The sequence below is a fragment of the Paralichthys olivaceus genome, chromosome 6 (assembly GCF_024713975.1).
Source record: "Paralichthys olivaceus isolate ysfri-2021 chromosome 6, ASM2471397v2, whole genome shotgun sequence".
In the NCBI taxonomy this organism is placed as follows: Eukaryota; Metazoa; Chordata; class Actinopteri; order Pleuronectiformes; family Paralichthyidae; genus Paralichthys; species Paralichthys olivaceus.
Genome location: NC_091098.1, coordinates 16555862 through 16575164, shown reverse-complemented (window position 1 = coordinate 16575164; position 19303 = coordinate 16555862). Strand labels below are relative to the sequence as shown.

The window sequence follows — 19303 nt, the reverse complement described above, 5'->3', positions numbered from 1 at the left end:
AGGACGAATATTGTACTTGTTATTTTACTGTATAATAAGAATAAGATGAATATCACCACCTCTCCTCTCCTGTGACCCTCTCTTATAAATGTCCTTGTTTTTAATTTAGTATATACTAGTACAAATCTTTTACTTTTTTACTGTGTAATAACAACACGATTAATATCAGTACCTCTCCTCTCCTGTGGCCCTCTCTTATACATGTCCTTGTTTTTATTTTATTTTCCGAGTTATTTTACTGTATAATAAGCATAAACGGACTATCACCACTCTCCTCTCCCACCAGGAGTCTGATGTCATGGGAGGAGTTTGCGTGGCTGGGATCCACAAAACTTTTGCGTGTGCTCGCTCTCGACGCCACGCCTCTGTGCGTTTTCCTCCGCGCGTTAATTCCACACGAAAACTCATAGTTGGCATTCCGCCGTTTTTTCTCCTCCTGTCACAAACGCGATCTTCTTTTGTTCTCGCCGGTGAAACACGGAGGCTTCGGCGGTGGAAACCACCCGGTGAAGAGGTCGGTGTGTGTCCGGAGGAGCAGGGCAGGGGAGCCGTTGTGAGGTGAGTGCGCTCTCGGCTACTTCTTTGTTGTGTGCACCAACTTTCACGCTGCAGCTGCTGCTCCGTGTGCGCCTGAAGTTTTGGGATTTTTCACATATTTCGCATTTCCCCGCCGCCGCTTCGTTGATTCAGAGCCTCGTGTGTCGAGCAGGGACTCCCCCTCTCTAATGTACCCGCTCCCCGGTGCTGTTGTTGGGCTGACTTTCTTGTCGTGACTCGGACTTAGTTTGGAGGTTGTTTTTTTGGGGGGTAGTATTAGCCCGCAAGCTAACCAACTAGCATGTCAGCTCGAGTGGGTTAGCACTGGCTCGCCTGTAACTTCCACTGAAGGATACTGAAATCTCTTATTAACACTGTTAACTCTTTGCCTGGTGTTCTCGCTACTATTCCACTTCTGTCTTTGAAAGTTTTTCGAGGTTTTGCCTTCGATTCAAAGGCTTTTTTCTTGCCAACTCACAGTTTAGCTAAACGTCTCCCAGCAGCCGCTTAATGTGATTTCATGCCCCCCCTCCTCCACCCCTACGTGCTAGCTGCAGCTGGGATTCATTTCTTGTTGTGAAAGTTTCACCAACATGTGAGACTGGTTTCAACAGAAGTCAAAGATAAAGCATCACAATAACACCGTTGTTCACCACCAACCCTGATGCTTATGACCAGATGATTGAGGTCATGTTGAGTTAATGTTGGAGCTTGGTAACTTCAGCTCTGCAGCAGTGGTAATATTCAGCTGCAGGGTGAAATCTTAAAAAAGTGCTGTGATGAAGTTAAGCTTAGTTTATCATAACGTCACTGCTATTCCCATTGCAGCAGATGGCAGCCTGTATAATGTGCATGTGTCTTGTCAGTGTTTGCTGAGCTCATTGCTTTATTTAGTTCAGTGCTCCTCTGCACCGAACACCTGACCTTTTGGCCACTGGGATCTATCTATGTTGGAAATGGCAGAGCTAATGACTGACTCCCGTGAATTTTCATATTGTAATTTTGCATCATCATCAGTCTAGTACATTACAAAAGCGAAAAGGTTGTTGCATGATTTCCTAAATCTTAATCTCCATGTACACACTGCTGAGCCACCTCATTTGGCGTACCAATATAATATAATGCACACCAATGAAAAGGATCATGTTTAGTTTTTGTTAAAACTTTCTTAAAGTTAAGTTTACTCAGGTCATAGTCTGGTGAAGTTATATGTGCGATAATATTGTGTATTATAATAAATAGTGCCTCTAATGTGTTTTGAAAAACATTCAAAAGATTTGCTAATGTAATATAGTCCTTTGTACAACCTTTGTCATAAACATGTAGTTAAATTAAAACCACCAATCAAAACAACTTTATTATCCTTGTAAAGAAGCTGTTGTATTAGGTTGCATTAGATTTTTACACTTGCACCTCATGAAGTGGCCATTGAGTGCACAGAAGTTCACTATTTTCTGTCAATAATGTATATCAGCTGGATCAGTGTCAGAAGTGATTTAATCAAAGTTAACGTGTGTTGTGTTGACATTGGATTTACTTCCTTGTTGTGTTGGGGTCCCACAGACTCTGCTGCAACATGTACAAAATTTTAAGAAAATCAACCAAATTTCCCCCCGATGAATACTGTTTCTTACCATATTCAAACATTATCTGCTGAAAACAGCACTGAAAAGACAATGCCTCCGTTTGCCAATAACGGAACTTTTATATTTTAATTAGGGGACAAAATGCAGAAATTATTCCAAATCATTGTCGTCACATCAGACAAGGGCATATGTGGTGTTATATGAACAAGTTTAAGTTGATTTTATTTGCCAAAAAGTGTCATTTAAAGAAATACCTAGCTTATTTTCCTATATGGCAGCAGTGCCCAATAGTATAGGCCTATATACAGTAATATACAAGAATGATTAGTTTTTATCATTGATTAACCTACTAGCAGTTTATACACTTTCAGTTTAGTGTATTTAATGAAGAAAACAGTATCCTTAACAATTTCCCTGAGACAAAGGTGGCATTCATTAATCTTAACTTGTCTAAGCAACAGTCTTAAGTCAACTCATGTTGGACAAAGAAAAGCCTCAGATCCTCACATTTTAGAAAGAAGAAACCGCATATGTTTTGTTTGTTTTCACCTCTAGTCACTGGTTGTAACAGCAATTGTGGTTTAATACTACAAGTCACCAACTTCTTGGGGCTGCAAAATGATCATTTTATGTTGGGACAATTTTCCCATCATCGTGTTAGCAAGTGCTTTTATGTTGCACGTGGCCTGAATCTAGGGACAGTAGGGCACTGTGAAAGTAGCTGTAGTACCTCTGAGGTGTTGGAGGTGTGTTGCTCTTCACCTCACAGATCGCTGTGGCTGCTCCTCTTGTTCCATTACTCCCCATAAAACTGTTCTGCTGTCAAAGGAAACCTGTTCTAGATGCAATTCTGACTAGCTGTGTTTGCTTAGTTCGTGGACAGACACATTGCATTTCCTGTGACTACTTCATGATAAAAAGTTTTTTTTGTGCTTCTCCAGTTAAATCATTATAATATGTTGTTTGATGTGGTGATTTCTATTCAGACAATTGTCTAAATTAAAATATTTGAGAATCAAAAGAATGACTAATCTTATCATTTGATTACAAAAGTAGTTCCTGACTCATTCTCCGTTGACTGACTCATCAATTAATCTACGAACCATTGCACCATTGTGTGGACATGAGATCCAAGGTGCATACAAAGTAGAGTATTTATTTCAATGCGCCAACAGGTCAAAGTATCGAATATCCCCTCTTAGATGAATTCAGTTGTTCTAAAACCTCAATTTAAGTATTTATCATCAAACAAGGCACCGCTACAAAGTATCAGCAAGGTTAAAGCAGTGTTAATTTTGAGCTGTTAATAGGACCCTGGGGTGTCTATGACCGTTAACCCTGAACATGAAGGTTAATCAGATCCAGTCAGAACAAGAGTTCTCACTGAGTAAAACTTTCAAGACCCCTTAAACATCGAAATGTTCTTTCAGGCCTTGCCCTCTCCTAATCATCTCACCAGGGCCTGTCTGATCTCTATGGCAACAGCACAGTCCCGTCAGCAGTGATTGAAACTGGGAAGGCTCTGTTGCCGTGTGTGTCCAATAAGCTCACCACAGCAGGGAAGCTCAGCGACCACGCTGATCTTCTGTGGTTCTCCTGTGGCAGGGACCATGTTAACCACACTCTGGAAAACATTACACACCAGGCAGCACTCGTGTTGTACATGTGTGCGTATGTTTGAGGAGACTTGGAGCATCTTCAACAATAACAAAAGAATGTGTAATTTCCTTATGTGGCCCCGGCAGGCAAGGTTGAAAGCTTTTGGGAAAATCATATGGCTTGAGTATTATCTTTTCAGCAAGTTTCTCTGGGACAATTAGCTCATAAAAGTTATTAACTCATCTCGCCATTATAGCGAATCAGTTTGTCATCTATCATAGTCCATGTTATTGTTGTATCTAAATAGCAGGACCAACTGTCAGTGCTTTTGTTGACCTTGGCCAGTGACTTCATAAATTTACAAGCTTCTAATGTTTTGCCATTTTGTTTGTCGGTTCTTTAACCCCAGATGCCAGGGCTATTAATACACCCTGTACCCATGGAAGCTGTAAACAACTTAAGACAAATCCGATCTCACTCTTGGTGAAGTGCGGAGACATTTGGACTGTAAGAAACCTTTCACCATACTCAACAGCTGTAAAGTTAATCCTGGTCCTGTCCATCAGTCTATGTGACATTCAGGGCCACTCTTGATTGTTATTGGGCCTTGTTACTAAAACTCTGTGTACTCAACTCCATTGTCACATTGCCTCATCTCAGTGGCCACAGTCAGTAACAAAGCCAGTACTTTAACTTGTTTGGAAAACCCCTCATCTCCAGGCCCTAATACGTTGCCATGATTTGCTTCTAGTTCTAAGTCAAACCATATTTTATAACTTTATCCCATGTGTGGTTCTGTGGTGCTGAGACAGCATACAGCTCTGCTCGGTTGCCCGGTTCTGCTCAGAGCCCATTTGTCTATTTCTCCACCTCTCACATTGCAAAATAATATATTTCACAAGATGTCCAGTCGGTTAAGAGTTTAGTGTAATACAGACAATCATTTTCATATGGATACCAACAGAAAGTGTTTTTCAGGAATAGAATTCTGCATTTTCCTTTTTTTCCCTTCGTAATAAATTTAACAAAACAATAGATTTCGGTTATTGCAAAAAACCTTCAGCAGACGGCAAATTATTTGAACCTTGCTGATTGCTATGTATTTTTTGTCAAACTTCATCAACTGTAGTTGATAATTTGATCTAATGTTTGTATAATGTGAATGAAAAACTGTCTGAAACCCTTCAATTTTTCTACAGCACCATGTTATTAGTAAAGTATTTTACCATTTGTTCAAGGTGATTTGTGGCTGGAGCCGTCATCATTGCGTCGGAGTGGAGTTGCCGTGGCAGCCCTGACGGGGCGCAGGAGGAGGGTGCCGATGGAGAAGGACTGGCAGATGGGGCAGACCGTGGATTGGACGGCGACCCTGAGGGAGTGTGGAGTCCAGACATCGAGCAGAGCTTTCAGGAAGCTCTGGCCATCTACCCTCCCTGCGGAAGGAGGAAGATCATACTGTCAGATGAGGGAAAGATGTATGGTGAGGACTACAACACATTTCTGTCCTAACACACAAGTTGTCATCCTATTAACCATAAGGAGCAGAATATCCCAAATAATTCACTGCTCAGTTTGCAAAAAATAAACTATTGTACTGCACATTCTTCTGTGTAGAAAAATGGTGCCTAGCTTCCACTTAGGCGGAAAACACTTTCTTACCTTACGTTTATGGTCTCAGACATTTGATTTTCAGTAAACATTCACCATTTCAGCAGTTTTATCAGGAATCTAGCTTTGTATGGCATCTACAAAGTGTAAAGGCATTTACTATGGTAAACAAACCCTGTTTACACCTTGGACTGGATTGGTTATGTGATGCTATGAAAACGGGGTGAAACATCATGATTGACAGCCGGGACTGAATCTGCTATGTGCACTTTGGAAGCTAGTGGTTTATTGATTCTTCTTGTAAAGACTTATTTTTACCCAGGTGTTGTGCTTGCAGGAATTTTGGGAGAGGGCATTATGAGGTTAAAGTGCATTCAGCAGGGACAGAGGTCAAAGGACAAAGCCGATTGACATTTCAGGTCAGGTTAGGATCAACATATGCAGAAGTTCCCTGATTGCTCATTCCCACAGGGCACTAATTACTTACTGACTACATACCATGTGGTGCATGCACACATGTAGTGTGAGTTTTGTTTGTGTCTTGTAGAATCTGTTCTGGAGGCTGAAGGCTAGTGGAGCACTGATGTATTTTGACCATTTCTTCCTACTTTATGGGAGACCTTGGCGAACACCCAACATTCCCAGCATTTTTATTTTTTGGGCTGAGAGTTGGCATTCACGCCTGCAGCAGTCTGTGTTATGCATTTGTGTATGCGTATGTCTGTTGTGAGGGGGAACAGGATATGTGATCCCATGCGACAGAAGGGGAAAGTTTGTTTCAGCATAGCGGCATTTTCTCCTTTTGTGGAAATGTGGGCTCACTGTATTGACCACCCCCACTTCCCCTTCAGCAAACAAGGAAAGTCCTGCTGGGACACGTTTTCACACATTGTAAAGCTACACGGACACCTAGAACGTAATACCCATGCTAGGTATGACACGATGTGGACATTCTCTGCTGCTACATTAAGGGAACACTATCAGTCTCTAAATGTAGCATCCAAGTATTGATAGAAAGTGTATGATAATCTGATGTTACCACCGATGCACAAAAATCTACCAAATTGGTTTTATGTCTATAGAAACTGAAATGGATAGTGGGGCCAGTGGGCAAATTATGTAATTGGTGTGTGCCTGAACACCATGTCACACTGGTAAAACAGACTCCAGAGACAGGTCTAACCCAAGCACCCACTGGTCTCCCATTTTCAAACCAGTTTGTTTGACCACCACTACCCACACACAGCTCCTTAGCATATTGTGAGAAACTCTGAATAACCCTGGTAGTGGTTAACACACTGTTGCCTCACAGCAAGAAGGTTCTCTGTCTGGGGTTTGCATGGTTGCCCATGGGTGCGAATGAGAGACTGAATGGTAATCAAATGTCTCTGTGGCTACACCCATACTCATGTTTTCCTTTGTGTATGCTGGTGTAAACAGGAAGCAGATTGTGTACTGTTGAATGCTTAGCTACAGGAAATACAAACAAGAATTATGGCAATTAAAAGTAAGAGAAGGGATTGATTTGCTTTAACCGACAACAAGGTTGAGCTGTTACTGACAGTAAAGCTGCTTTCAGACATCCACTGAACTCCAGAGACAGTGTATGTGTGAAGGCAAATGTCAGAGTGAGAGCCTCCAGAGTTTCTGCTGTCTTTCACCGGACAAACGTGATCTCTGCAACAGAATGTATACGTTACGTGCTGCCCCTACCTGCTGCACCACCCTCACATGAAGCCTCCAGAGGATATGTTGCCCGTCTTCTCCTGCTTTGCTTGTGTGTGAAAGTAAAACTCTGGAGAAAGTCCAGATCCTATTCTCTGGTCATGTCTGAAAACAGCTTAAGTATTCTCCATTCACCACTGGTAGTTGAGTCATACAACTACTGATACAACCCTCCCTGACCCACACTGCATACCTCCACTAAGTTTTGTCATAATCCATCCTGTAGTTTTTGCATTTCTTGCTAACTAAATAAAACAAATGAGATGGAGACATAACTTCATAACCTAATAATGACTAAAGGAAGAAAATTATGAAGTTTTGTTGGCCCACTAGCCCACTCTGTATTTTCCACTGTCTTTCTTTTTTATTTATTATTTTATTTTTTATTTTTTGGTGGTGGGGGGTCTAAAATGTCATCTGTACTTTCAACAAGAAAACTAATTTATATAGCAGAAGAGGGTTTGAAACAGGGATAAATTATATGATTTGGAATCCACATACCGTAATACAATGTTTTCTGACCTCCAACCTCCGTGTTGTCATGTAGAAGTGTAAATTATTTAATAAGGGGCATGCAGCTAGGTCTGATGAAAAAGCATTTGGCCTTATGTGGAGTAGTGATAGACTGCAGGAAACTGCATGTGTCCTGTTTTGGGAATCGGAGCAGAATGCTGTGTCTGACTCAGCCCCTTTTTTGTAGATTTTATGGAATTCTGTCTTCTGGTAACTTCATGGAGCTGAAGTGACTCAGCCTGATGTGACCTAAGTCCCAACAGCATCACACCACTTCCCAGAAAGAAGGCTGGTGATGTAGATGATGATAACCGTGTGTGTATGTGATTAGATGATTGCAACAGTGGAATCATTTAATCGCCTTTACCTTAAACTTGATGCTTTTCTGGCCTCTGCAGAAGGGTGAACTGAGTGAATTATAATCAGAGACAAGTCAATCGTTAGGTGTGGGTTGGAGCAGGGGGAGGCAGAGAACGAAAGAACTGAGCTGGCAGTTATTAGTGACCACATTTTGGGCGTCTCTTGACTATGATAACCTCTCTCTCTTTTTTCCCATCCGTTTCCATTATTTGGCCATCTGCTAAGAAGCTCTGCCAGCAGGCAAGACCAAATCTGACTGTAAATAAACACAAAAGCTAAAACCTCATACCAAATAAACTGTGAATTCAGTCCAACCTAAACATACATTGACAATCCTGTGTCACTGTGTCCGAGGCTGAAAAACATGATGGAGTCATGATCTCAGTAGTGTGTTGTTTGCTGCGTTGTAACATTGAGATCTAGCTCTGATTAAGTTTGGATTAATGTTAATGAATTGGAGCTCATTCTTGTCTTCGATGCAGTTTAGAGGAGCTTGGTTGCACCAGTAGTTGTATGAGTGTGGTATAATTAAAAGCATGCAGGCCTGTTTTGTGAATGTGCCACAGAAAATAAATCTAAGGTGGTACCTTTGGATATTTATTTGATCAGCTCTGGATATATGAACACTGTCATACATCAGCAGCAAGCATCACTGGGTCCAACATTATGGCTCATCATGATTTTTACTATTTTTCTGTTGATGAGGCTAGAATGGAATACTTGTTTTAATCACTCATAATGCTGTTATTTCTTACTGGGGATAACATTCTGTTTAGACAAACCCGGAGCTGGAAAAGAGCTTTGAAATTATACGAGAACCAATTATCTGTCTCCTCTATTAAAGGTGTGTGGAATTGTGTGATATCTACTGTTGAAATTGCATGTTGCAGCTGAACACCCCTCACCTATATCCCCTTCCAAACATAAAAAGAAGCTGTTGAAGCCTTCAGTTGTCATAAAAACTCAAAAGGTGTTTAGTTTGTCCAGTCTGGACTAATGTAAAAAACATGGCGGCCTCCGTAGAAAGGGTCCCCTCGATGTAAATATAAAGTATTTGAATATAAAGGGCCTTTTCTGGGGTAAAGAAAACTACAATTCATACAATTTAGATGAAACAAACTCGTGAAAACAGCATGAGGGTTATTCATCCACTACATTTCTGCCAATAGATCCCTTTCACCTAAAGCTTACACACTGGACCTTAAGGGACAACCTGACAGAGTCCCTTTAAAAAGTTCAATCTTCACTATATTTCCCTGAGTGAGGAGCTGAGCATCATGACATTTTGGTTCCGTGAGTTTCTGACCAAATTAACATGCCAAAATTTCATTAAGATCTGTGACAGTGCGAAACAAAGGTCTGATAATTTGACTCAGAATGACCAAATGTAACAGCTTGTACCAGCTCCAGCTTGTCTTACTCTCCGTCATCATAGCTAAGCACATTTGTTTTTTAGCTAAACCATGTGTATTTACATGTTCCTGTCTGATTTTATCTTTTTGTTTCTCCATTCTAGGTCGAAATGAGCTAATCGCTCGTTATATTAAGCTACGAACAGGGAAGACACGCACGCGCAAACAGGTACGCACAGGTGTTATTAAGACATGAGTATTTACATGTTATCTGATGTAATATGATTTGCTGGTTCCAGCATACTTTCACAATGTTTTAATAGATAGATAATTTATAGACCGTGATTGTTTAAAATTGCAGAAATCACCCTTTGAATGTATGTTTTCATGGGGTTCACTTTAGGTGTCTAGTCACATTCAGGTTCTGGCACGCAAGAGGGTACGAGAATACCAGGCGAGCATCAAGGTGGGTGCCCGCTGAAACAGTTCTCCCCTCCCTCTGTAGTCACATCCGCTCCTCTTTTCCTTTCCCCCTTTTCCTTCATCCTGTGTTTCTTCAGGTCTCTAGTCACCTGCAAGTCTTGGCCAAGAGAAAGTCTCGCGAGATTCAGTCTAAGCTGAAGGTACACATGCTTACTGCCTCTGCTTTACTCTGCATGTGGCCCAAATCCAACCTAACCCAATGAGGCAGTAGGTTTATGCTTCTCTGTTAGGGTGTTACAGTACGTACCTTGGATGCTTTGTCATAGTTGAGTTGTCTCCTGTAAAATAAGATTGGTTTTACCATTTTCTCCCACATTTTCACACATTTTTGGTAATTACTATATATTGTAATGAATATATGTACAAATTTACATGATAATACATGTTACGATGACATGTTGAATACATAATATTTTTTTATTCAAATCAATTATTGAATTCAGTTATTTCAATCCTGTCAACCTTTCAAATTAGATCTCATCATTTTAATAAACTCTAGACTACAATCAACACCAAAATATCAGAATCAGGGTTTATTGCCAAGTAGGTTTACACATACAAGGAATTTCCTGTGGTGTGTTTGTGCAAGTATAAATATAAATACATTTAAATATACAATTATTATAAGCACCAGAGAAGGGATTGAGCAGATTTGAGAAGTGAAATATTCCCCAGACCACAGTCCAGAACAACAGACCGAAATTTAGTCCGACCAAGAAGTGGTGTCTTGAGTGCGCTCCATAAATTGCAACATCAAACCAAAGCTAGATCAAAAGTAATCAATGTCACAAAGACATGAACTTTGGACCAGACTTCAGGTGTGAAAACGCTTCAAGCCAGAGCAACTTGAACACCTTGACGGAGAAGAGAAAGAATTTAATTTCTGAATAGTTTGGTAGTTGATCATATCATTAAGAATGTTCTGTTTAGTGGGTGTGGGAATATGGTGTGGCTCAGTCTTTGCAAACTCATATCGTCAGATATTTTATTGGGTTGCTTTTATGCTTTAAAGGTCTCATTCACTGCTTCACGTCCATATTAGACAGTTGTTTGTTGTTGCTGAGTGTAGAAACGAGGGTTTTACTTTATTTTTTGCATGGCAATGAGGTTGAGTTGAGTACATTGTTAGAGGTTTGACCTTTGACAGATAATTGCATGAGATCAGTAGCTTAAGTGGCATGGTTGTTCTTAGCATGTACATGGCATCTAGTAAGACACACAGAGACCTGCATACACACAGGGAGTTTTTATTGCGCCCCTTGCATGCGTTCAGACTTGCAGAATTTCTCCTTTGAAACATTTCTGATCTCCATGTTCTCACTCCTGAACATTTCCGTCCGTTCTTTGTCTTTCCTGTCATAGCACTCTTCCTGTGGTTTTATCATCCCCTCTTTGTGATTTCATTTGCTGTACTTTAATACACATTTAGGTCAGTATGTTTCCTGGTGTAAATATCAGCACAGGTTAGTAGGACATAGCGTGTGCTTTCAATGTAAGATGAATGTTAGCTTAAAGCTTAGAATGTGGGGTGAGGTAGGCTTGTAATAAAGATTTGTATGTAGTGAGCAAGGTGTTTTCCCTCATTGCCCTAACAGTGATTCTGTGACCTGCTTTCATATTGAATGTACTGAAGTTAATTGATATCGTGTCTTTTTTGCCATAGGCCATGAACTTGGTAAGTTTTGGTCATACAACTCCAGTTTTTTCCTTCAGGCTTTGTGCTTCGTGGTTGGCATTACATTACCGCTTGTCTACACAGTGCAGTTCTTCTGCCAGGCTCAAAACTCTCATTACTCTTGTTTTTAGTGGCTTTAGTTCAATACTGGTGATGGCTCCAGTTAGCTCTTCTAGCCTGCTAGTGTGGTGCCCCTCCTGCTTTGGCATCCCCCCCTATATCTGCTTTGCACTCTGTCCTGTCTCCCCTCATTACTGCATCATGTTGAAGTAAGTTGGCTGGCTTGTTGTCTAAAGTGGACTTTTAAGTTACGCTGACTGTAATGACCAGCATTTTGAAAGAAGGAGAATTTTTCATTGTGTGTCACTTTGTTGTTTTCATGTTCAGGACCAGGTATCCAAAGACAAGGCTCTGCAGACAGTAGCCAACCTCTCATCAGCTCAGATTGTGTCTGCGAGTGTAATGAAACCCCAGACTCCCTTCCCTCCACCAGTCAGAGTGAGACACACACAGACCCACACACATCTGTTCTTTTTTATTTTCTGGTTGAAAGTCTGAGTAATACTATCTGCCCCGTTTCCCTTCTTTCCTTTGTGTAGTTTTGGCCCGGCCCTATGCCAGGACAGCCTGGACATTCTCAGGAGTAAGTATCACTGGCAGATTAGTTGGGTTTTTTTGTTTAAATTGGAGAAAGTGCAATTAATAATTGGGTGAAGTTACACATTTTTGATTCCCCACTCATCTGGTTTTTCTATTTAACAGCATTAAGCCCTTTGCACAGCCGCCATACACTACACTACCAGCCCCTGCTCCTATCAGTAAGTGTGGACACAAACTGACTGATTTGATTAATCATCGTGATAATTGTTTTGTTAACAGTTTTTTCTTGGTTCAAGGTTATGAGCCCCTACCGCCCCATCGCCCTGCAGCTATAGCAGCGCCTGTATGGCAAGACAGAACCATCGCCTCTGCAAAACTACGGCTACTGGAGTTCTCTGCTTTTATGGAGACACAGAGAGACAGAGAGGCGGTACGGACATCCAGACGTTTTTTAATGTATCCAACAAAAACAAAAAAAATCCTCCAACCTTTCCCCCCCCTTTTCATCTCTTTCTTCCAACAGTATAAACACCTTTTCGTGCACATTGGCCCATCGAACCCGAGCTACAATGACCCTGTTTTGGAGTCCATAGATGTGAGGCAGATTTATGACAAGTTCTCTGAGAAGAAGGGCGGTCTAAAGGAGCTGTATGAAAAAGGGCCGCACAATGCGTTCTTCCTCGTCAAGTTCTGGGTCAGTACATAAAACTAGAGGTGCCTTTTGAGATGACAAGATTTTGGTTAATAATCTGGAATTTTGAGATTCATGTTTGAGACAAGGAATTCAGTCAAATTACCACAAGGCAGGGAATCATTGGGGAATAGTGCAAGTTTGACAATAACTTGTCACAAAATTCTACACACCTTTAATAGAGGAGACAGCAATCACAGGAAATAACCTATAAGTATTTTATTGACTGTCTCATATTTCATATATCAAGAGGCTGTCTCTCACAGAAGGAATACACTCATAAATGGGTGACTTTCTGACTTTCCTCTACTCTTTTTCACACTCACACTTCGGATTTTTCCAGGCGGACCTGAGCAGTGACATTGAGGAGGGTTCTAGTGCCTTCTACGGTGTGAGCAGTCAGTACAGTGGAACAGAAAACATCACTATCAGCGTCTCGACAAAGGTCTGCTCCTTTGGTAAACAGGTGGTGGAGAAGGTTGAGGTGAGAAAATCAGCCCAGTATGTGAATAAACCCAGTGTTTAATATATCGAACGGTATGAAAAGGTGTTTCTAATCGTGATGCATGTTGCGTGGGTTCCTCTTCTGTTCAGACGGAATATGCACATCTGGAAGGAGGAAAGTACGTGTTCCGCATCCATCGGTCGCCCATGTGTGAATACATGATCAACTTCATCCATAAACTCAAACACCTGCCGGAGAAATACATGATGAACAGTGTACTGGAGAACTTCACCATCCTACAGGTGTGTGTGTAACCGTTTTAAGCTGAGTTAACTTTACTGTAGAGAACAGTGTTTTCCCTTAATAATCTATACTGTAGCCGGCCACCATATTCTAATTAGTTCTGCCACAGTTTCATAACGAACCGAAAATTGTTTAATACCTCTCATAATCACATAAAAACTAACCTGGCTGTGTTTTCTTCATTGCTGCATTGTACAGTTGTGTGTACCTCTTTTTGCCATGTGCTAACTCATGCTAATGCGCTACCGTGCGCTTTTTTCCATAACGTTTTTAACTTCCACTCAGTCGGACCTTGTAGTTTCAGCCACAGTTGTGCACGTACCCACCAGTGTTTTGCAGTGCAGTTCTCTCTCTTTCATGCAAGAACTTCTCTTTCACTCTTTTGTCTCTGTACCTCTTATTGTGAGGTCTTGAAAACATTGCTTACCCATTCTTGATCAGCAGAGATTATATTCAATATTGTTCTAGAGAAAGGTTTCTAGAGAAGGTTTCTACTGCTCTGTGATTTTATCACAAGTTTTTCCCCAATGTTTTGCTGAAAGTTATCACTGCACAGGCTCTCCAGATGTTAATACCTCTCCTCTTAGTTCTGTTAATTCTGTCATTTTCTTCATCTCTATTTCTTGACTGCTGTCTTTTCCCATATTATTTACTGTTATATCCTGACCCTCTCAAAATATCTTCCTCTTTTCTTGTCTCTTGCTAGGTGGTGTCCAACAGAGAAACACAGGAGACTCTGCTGTGCATCGCTTTTGTGTTTGAAGTGTCCACCAGTGAACATGGAGCGCAGTACCATGTTTATAGACTAGTTAACGACTAGCAGCACATCTCGTGCATGCAGAGACTCTCCACAGACTTTTTAATTACATAGAGTATAAACACTATTTCCAGCTCAAACACAGAAACCCCACTCCTCTACTCTAGACGCAGACCAACAGTCCCACTGTAGTCACACCTGTTGTTCAATGTAAATGTATTCCCATCTCTCTTCAGCATCCCATGACTTAAAGGTCCCATATTGTAGCAAGTGACATTTTCATGATAGTTTTTATTATGAAGCTGGTTCGAGTGCTGTATAAATACTGTGAAAGTATCAAAGCGCTCAGGTCATGGAGAAATGTGCACAGCCTGTGTTCTGAAACTGCCTTAAAATAAGCTGTCAGGACTTCTGTAACTTAATGATGTCACAACAACATAAACCACTCCTCTCAGCCTTGCCCCCGCCAGCCAGACCTTTTAGTCAGATTTGGACGGCTTGTTGGGTTCATTTACATTTTCCTGTGAGTCTAAACCAAGTGATGGCAATAGGCTGCAATGACCATCTCTGAGTCACCCAGCTGTTGGTGCTCCAGAGGGAAGTGTGAGAGAAGAGATTTTAAACTACATTGACGGTTTCTGATATATCTTCTTATGGAAATCATAACTAAAAGTATTGTGTAAAGTAAGTATAACATATGGGACCTTTCAAACAATTGATTTGTGGATTTCAAAACAATATGTATTCTTTATCATGAAGCATTTTTATGTTATTCAGTGTAATTATTTAATCACAGAAACCTCTGTGCACAATGTCAGGTTCAAAATATCACAGTTTTTAATGAGAAATTGATGTCTCTGAAAACAAAAACTAATATGGCACTCAGTAGTGTCTACCACCGCCAAATAATCCTATGTCTAGCTCTTATAATAGAAGAATAAGAGAAAATAGGAAGTAGTCTGGTAATCTGCACCAAAATGTAATGATTTCCTGGCCTGTCCTCCATCCCTCCACCAAGTTTTGTGCAAATTGGTTCAGTGCTTTTTGTGGACTCCTGCTAACAAATAAACAAACACCTGGAAACACTAGAATGGCACTCAGTAGAATGCTGCTAAGGCTCATTATTCCTCTTAGATTCAATCAAGCCACACAGATATCAGTTCTCATCAAGATCCATTAATTATTCCCTCGAAAATCTCTGAAAAGAAAGTTTCGTGGAAATCAGTTGAGTAGTTTGTTGCATTATCCTGCCGACAGACAGGGGTGAAAACATAACCTCCTTGATGGAGGCACAGGAATCTGCCAGCTATATTAAATCAAGTTAAGATGGGATATCCTTAAATCACAAACAATCAGTGTGTAGCTGTGCTACACTAAAACTAAATAGAATTAACTTTTTTCACGCACATGCATTTACGTCATGGGTGTGACAGATGTGAGACCAGTTTGAATATATAGGTTGGCAAACAAATCATGTAGCCAGTGTTAATGTAAACTATGCCACAGTGACTTTCTTCTACAGTTCATATCGTCTCCACAGCAGGAAATGATTGAGCCTATAACGGTGCATCTTCTATCACTGCTTACAGTGGAGTCGTGACCTACAGTTTGTATAATCAAAGTAAGAGTGTGCCTCTTAGAATATAATGCACTACACCAGTCGTATTTATATTAAAACACAGTGTTGGAGTGTAGAGAGGGAGTTTAAAAGGTTTCCAGTGGTACTCGTGTGGAGAGGATGGTTGTGATCAAATGTTAAGGAGGTGTTTTTAAAGTTCGGCTCACTTGTCTTTTAGAAAAAAATCACAAACTGTTTCAGATTGAGTTCACGCTTGGGTGTTAGCTGCACTTTGAATCGACCCTTACTGTTCATTGACACGACCCAGTTGTTACTCCGACTGTGTGGGCTCGCTGCAGTATTTCTACCTCCACGTGAGTTGGGATGAGAATGTGCTTTGGTTCATATAAAGCCTTAACCAGAGGAGCACTGATGTATAGGATGTGTACACTACATTTGTAATGGTACTGTTTTATAAGCCAAAACACGGTAAATAGACTTGTTTTTGTAAAGATGAATTGCCGTTGTTTTTTTTACCAGCACAGCTAGAAGTGTTAAACTTAACATCATGATGGGTGTTTCAGTTTTTTTTCTCTTTTTTTTTTTTGATGTATGCAAAATGATGTCTGGAACACACTAAGGTTATCTACGGTGCACTGGGGTTTTTGCCTGTTAACACTAACAAACTATCCAGCTGACACTTGTTTGTTCTTTTTTGTTCTATGTAATATTTTTGAATTTTTGGTACATGACTACCAGCTATTTTTTTTTTATTTAGTTGTGAATCTTATTTGACACTATCATACCCCCTCCTGACAGGATCATGTTTAACCATGTATCATTTGACTCTGTATCATGAAACTAAGATTCAGTTTTAAGCAAGATCGTCTAACATTCACTGTGTGGTCGGCCAAACGTGTTTTTATGTTTATGAGTTTTATTTCTTTCCTTTCTGTGTATTGTGGTTGGCCGTGCCTCATCACTCCTTTGGTCAAATCTGCTCAGTGAATGAAATCTGTGCCTTTATGCTGTACCAATAAAATCACGTGGTGTTTGCAGAACTGTGCAGCGTCTAGAGTCTGGATAGAAACATTACAAGAGCTGCTTGAGAGAGAGCAACTCGCCCATATGTAGAGTTACACTCAGTAGAGTGCAAATCTCTGCCAATGTGCAACAGTCCACTTGTGTAACACATTTATATAGGTCTGATTTTCAAAAATCAAGATCCATGAATTATTTTTTGAGAAATGGGGCATTTTTTTACATTTTTGACTTTCTCACAATGTTTAATTCAGTGGAAAAAACATTCCTGGATCTTCCCCCCTGATCTGCATCCGCACACAGTGTTAAATAGGTTTGTCCTGACCAATTTTGCACCCTCTTCAAGTTTTGTGGTTATCCGTCCAGTAGTATTTGTATGATACTCAAAGTCAGATTAAAACAACCTCCATGGTTGAGATGATAAGAAAGCCTCTATTTTAACCATTACCACATACGCTCAGTGGAATTCCACCTGGGGCTGGATAGGCAACATCAGTGCCTTTAGAGAAGCATCTGATGTGTATCACAGAATCAAATATTGAGCAGTCAGGGAAGGAAATTTAACGCAAATGCTAAACTACAGTCTTGATCTTGATATTTTATAAGATTTCCCCTAATTCATGACTTTTCTAGGTTTAAGAATGTTACTATAAATTCTTTTATGTTGACATTTTGTTGAAATAGAAAAACCATCTCAAACAAAGCTGTTGAAGTGTCATATTTGTACTTGCAATATTTAATCCTCGCACCAGTATCATAAATATATTCATCCCTAACCCGTACTTCTGATCTTAGGTTAAATCGTTCACCTCAGAGATTGCAGTTACCATTTTATCCTGCTGGGTGGCGCTGTTTCCTCATTTTCCCCACAGTGCTGCAGCAGTAAATGTGATCAGTCCAGTTTGTGTAGAAAGCAACATCATCTCCAGGCGTTACCTTCTTCATTATGGCACCAACAAATGAGTATGTCTCTCATCACTTTGATAACGTCTCTTCCTCTCATTGTTAATGAACACATCATCAATATGGTTACACATCACACGTGTGTTCTGTAATATTAAATATTGAAGAAGTTGGATGTCTTTGATAAACAAGCAGCAAACAAAAGTACGCTAGTGTAATTGACTCATATCGGTGGAAGCAGTGCAGTGTGCTTCTCTGATGCAGTACAGTCACCACAGCTGGGAGTGTTTTTACAATGCAGGGGAAAGTGACATTCAATGATAGAGACCAGCTACAATACAATGTACTGCTGCTGACGGGCAAAGGTTGACGTCTGTCAGCAGTAAAGCTTCTGCTATCTTGTCAGACTAGATCACGTCAAAGGACTGTTCACCAGAGCCCAAACGGTACGGGTTGTTGGAGGCCCAATACTGACGTAAGAGAATAAAACATTTCTGATACTATGCCAATATATCAGCCGATGTTTTAAAATAATTGTCCTAAGATGCTGTATTGAACTCCTTATTACAAAGAATGTGATTGAGGCTTAGTAGTTTATAATTTGACCACAAACTTTATATAAATAACTAAAAAAAAAAAAAAAAAACTAACACATCCAAATATAAAGAACTTGAACTTGAAGTTAGTTTTTTCCTCTTAAAATGTAAACCTAAATATACATCTATTCTGTAAATAAAAGTTTTATAGATTCATGTCAGCAAACAAATACCAATATGTCTGTCAAAGGCTAATATCAGCATATAAATATATATATATACTAGCTTTTTATCGGGCTCACCACTTTTAACCCTTCAGAAATACACTTTGTTGTGTATAATGTGGATCTTCACTCGTAAATCTTTAAATCCACCTGGAAGATCAAACATTTTCATGATCTGTCAAAATCCTATAAGAGATATTGCTCGTTTTATGTGTGTTGGCTGCCTTCCAAGAGACACACACCATAAGAGTATGTTATTTGAGCTTTGACACGCACACACACAGGGCGGTAGTGTTTAAAAAAGAAAAGGTGGTTCAACTACAATTTTTGGGAAGCTCTCTCATGCAGTTATTAGAAACTTTAATTAACTTCAGTAACCTAAATAAAACACTACAACTGAAATTGAAGTCCAATAAATGATCATTTAATAATTATTTTCATTTGTGTTTATTTGTACAGGTGTGGGGTAAAGAATGATGGAAGGCAACTAAGTACATTTACTGACTTTATATAAACTGTAGCTGTAGTTCTTTGCCTATATCCAAATTACAAAGTGGTGGTGACGATAGTCTCTTCTCTTCATGTGATATTTTTTGTTTGTTTGAGCTATTTTCAGCAAAGTGACAACAATTTCTTTTAAACATGAATGAACTCTTGTCCACACAAGCATGTTGGTGCTAACACTTGAAATCACAGGAACTGTGGAAAAGCTTTCGAGTGACATTTAGCTTAAGATGACACACTCTCTCTCTCACACACACACACACACACACACACACACACACACACACACACACTCACACACTC

General features: G+C 40.1%; 1 protein-coding gene across 6 annotated transcripts; it reads left to right on the top strand.

Annotated features, from left to right (window-relative positions):
• The first annotated feature begins 331 nt into the window (after window positions 1–331).
• On the top strand, window positions 332–16853 carry tead3a (TEA domain family member 3 a). Of its 6 annotated transcripts, XM_020096259.2 has the most exons (14): window positions 332–558; window positions 4961–5202; window positions 9445–9509; window positions 9684–9746; window positions 9841–9903; window positions 11427–11438; window positions 11826–11936; window positions 12038–12081; window positions 12201–12256; window positions 12335–12468; window positions 12562–12732; window positions 13073–13213; window positions 13324–13476; window positions 14184–16853. In XM_020096259.2, the coding sequence occupies exons 2-14, from the start codon at window positions 5196–5198 to the stop codon at window positions 14295–14297; spliced, it is 1134 nt and encodes a 377-aa protein (XP_019951818.2). In that variant the 5' UTR covers window positions 332–558; window positions 4961–5195; the 3' UTR covers window positions 14298–16853. The 6 variants fall into 6 exon arrangements, with proteins under 6 accessions (XP_019951818.2, XP_069383099.1, XP_069383098.1 ...); XM_069526998.1 differs by lacking the exon at window positions 9841–9903; XM_069526997.1 differs by lacking the exon at window positions 11427–11438.
• The last annotated feature ends 2450 nt before the right edge of the window (window positions 16854–19303 follow it).

Coding starts and splice junctions, on each gene's coding strand:
- tead3a (XM_020096259.2), top strand. Junction 12,469..12,561: donor CACAGAGAGACAGAGAGGCG/GTACGGACATCC, acceptor TTCTTCCAACAG/TATAAACACCTTTTCGTGCA. Junction 13,477..14,183: donor AGAACTTCACCATCCTACAG/GTGTGTGTGTAA, acceptor GTCTCTTGCTAG/GTGGTGTCCAACAGAGAAAC.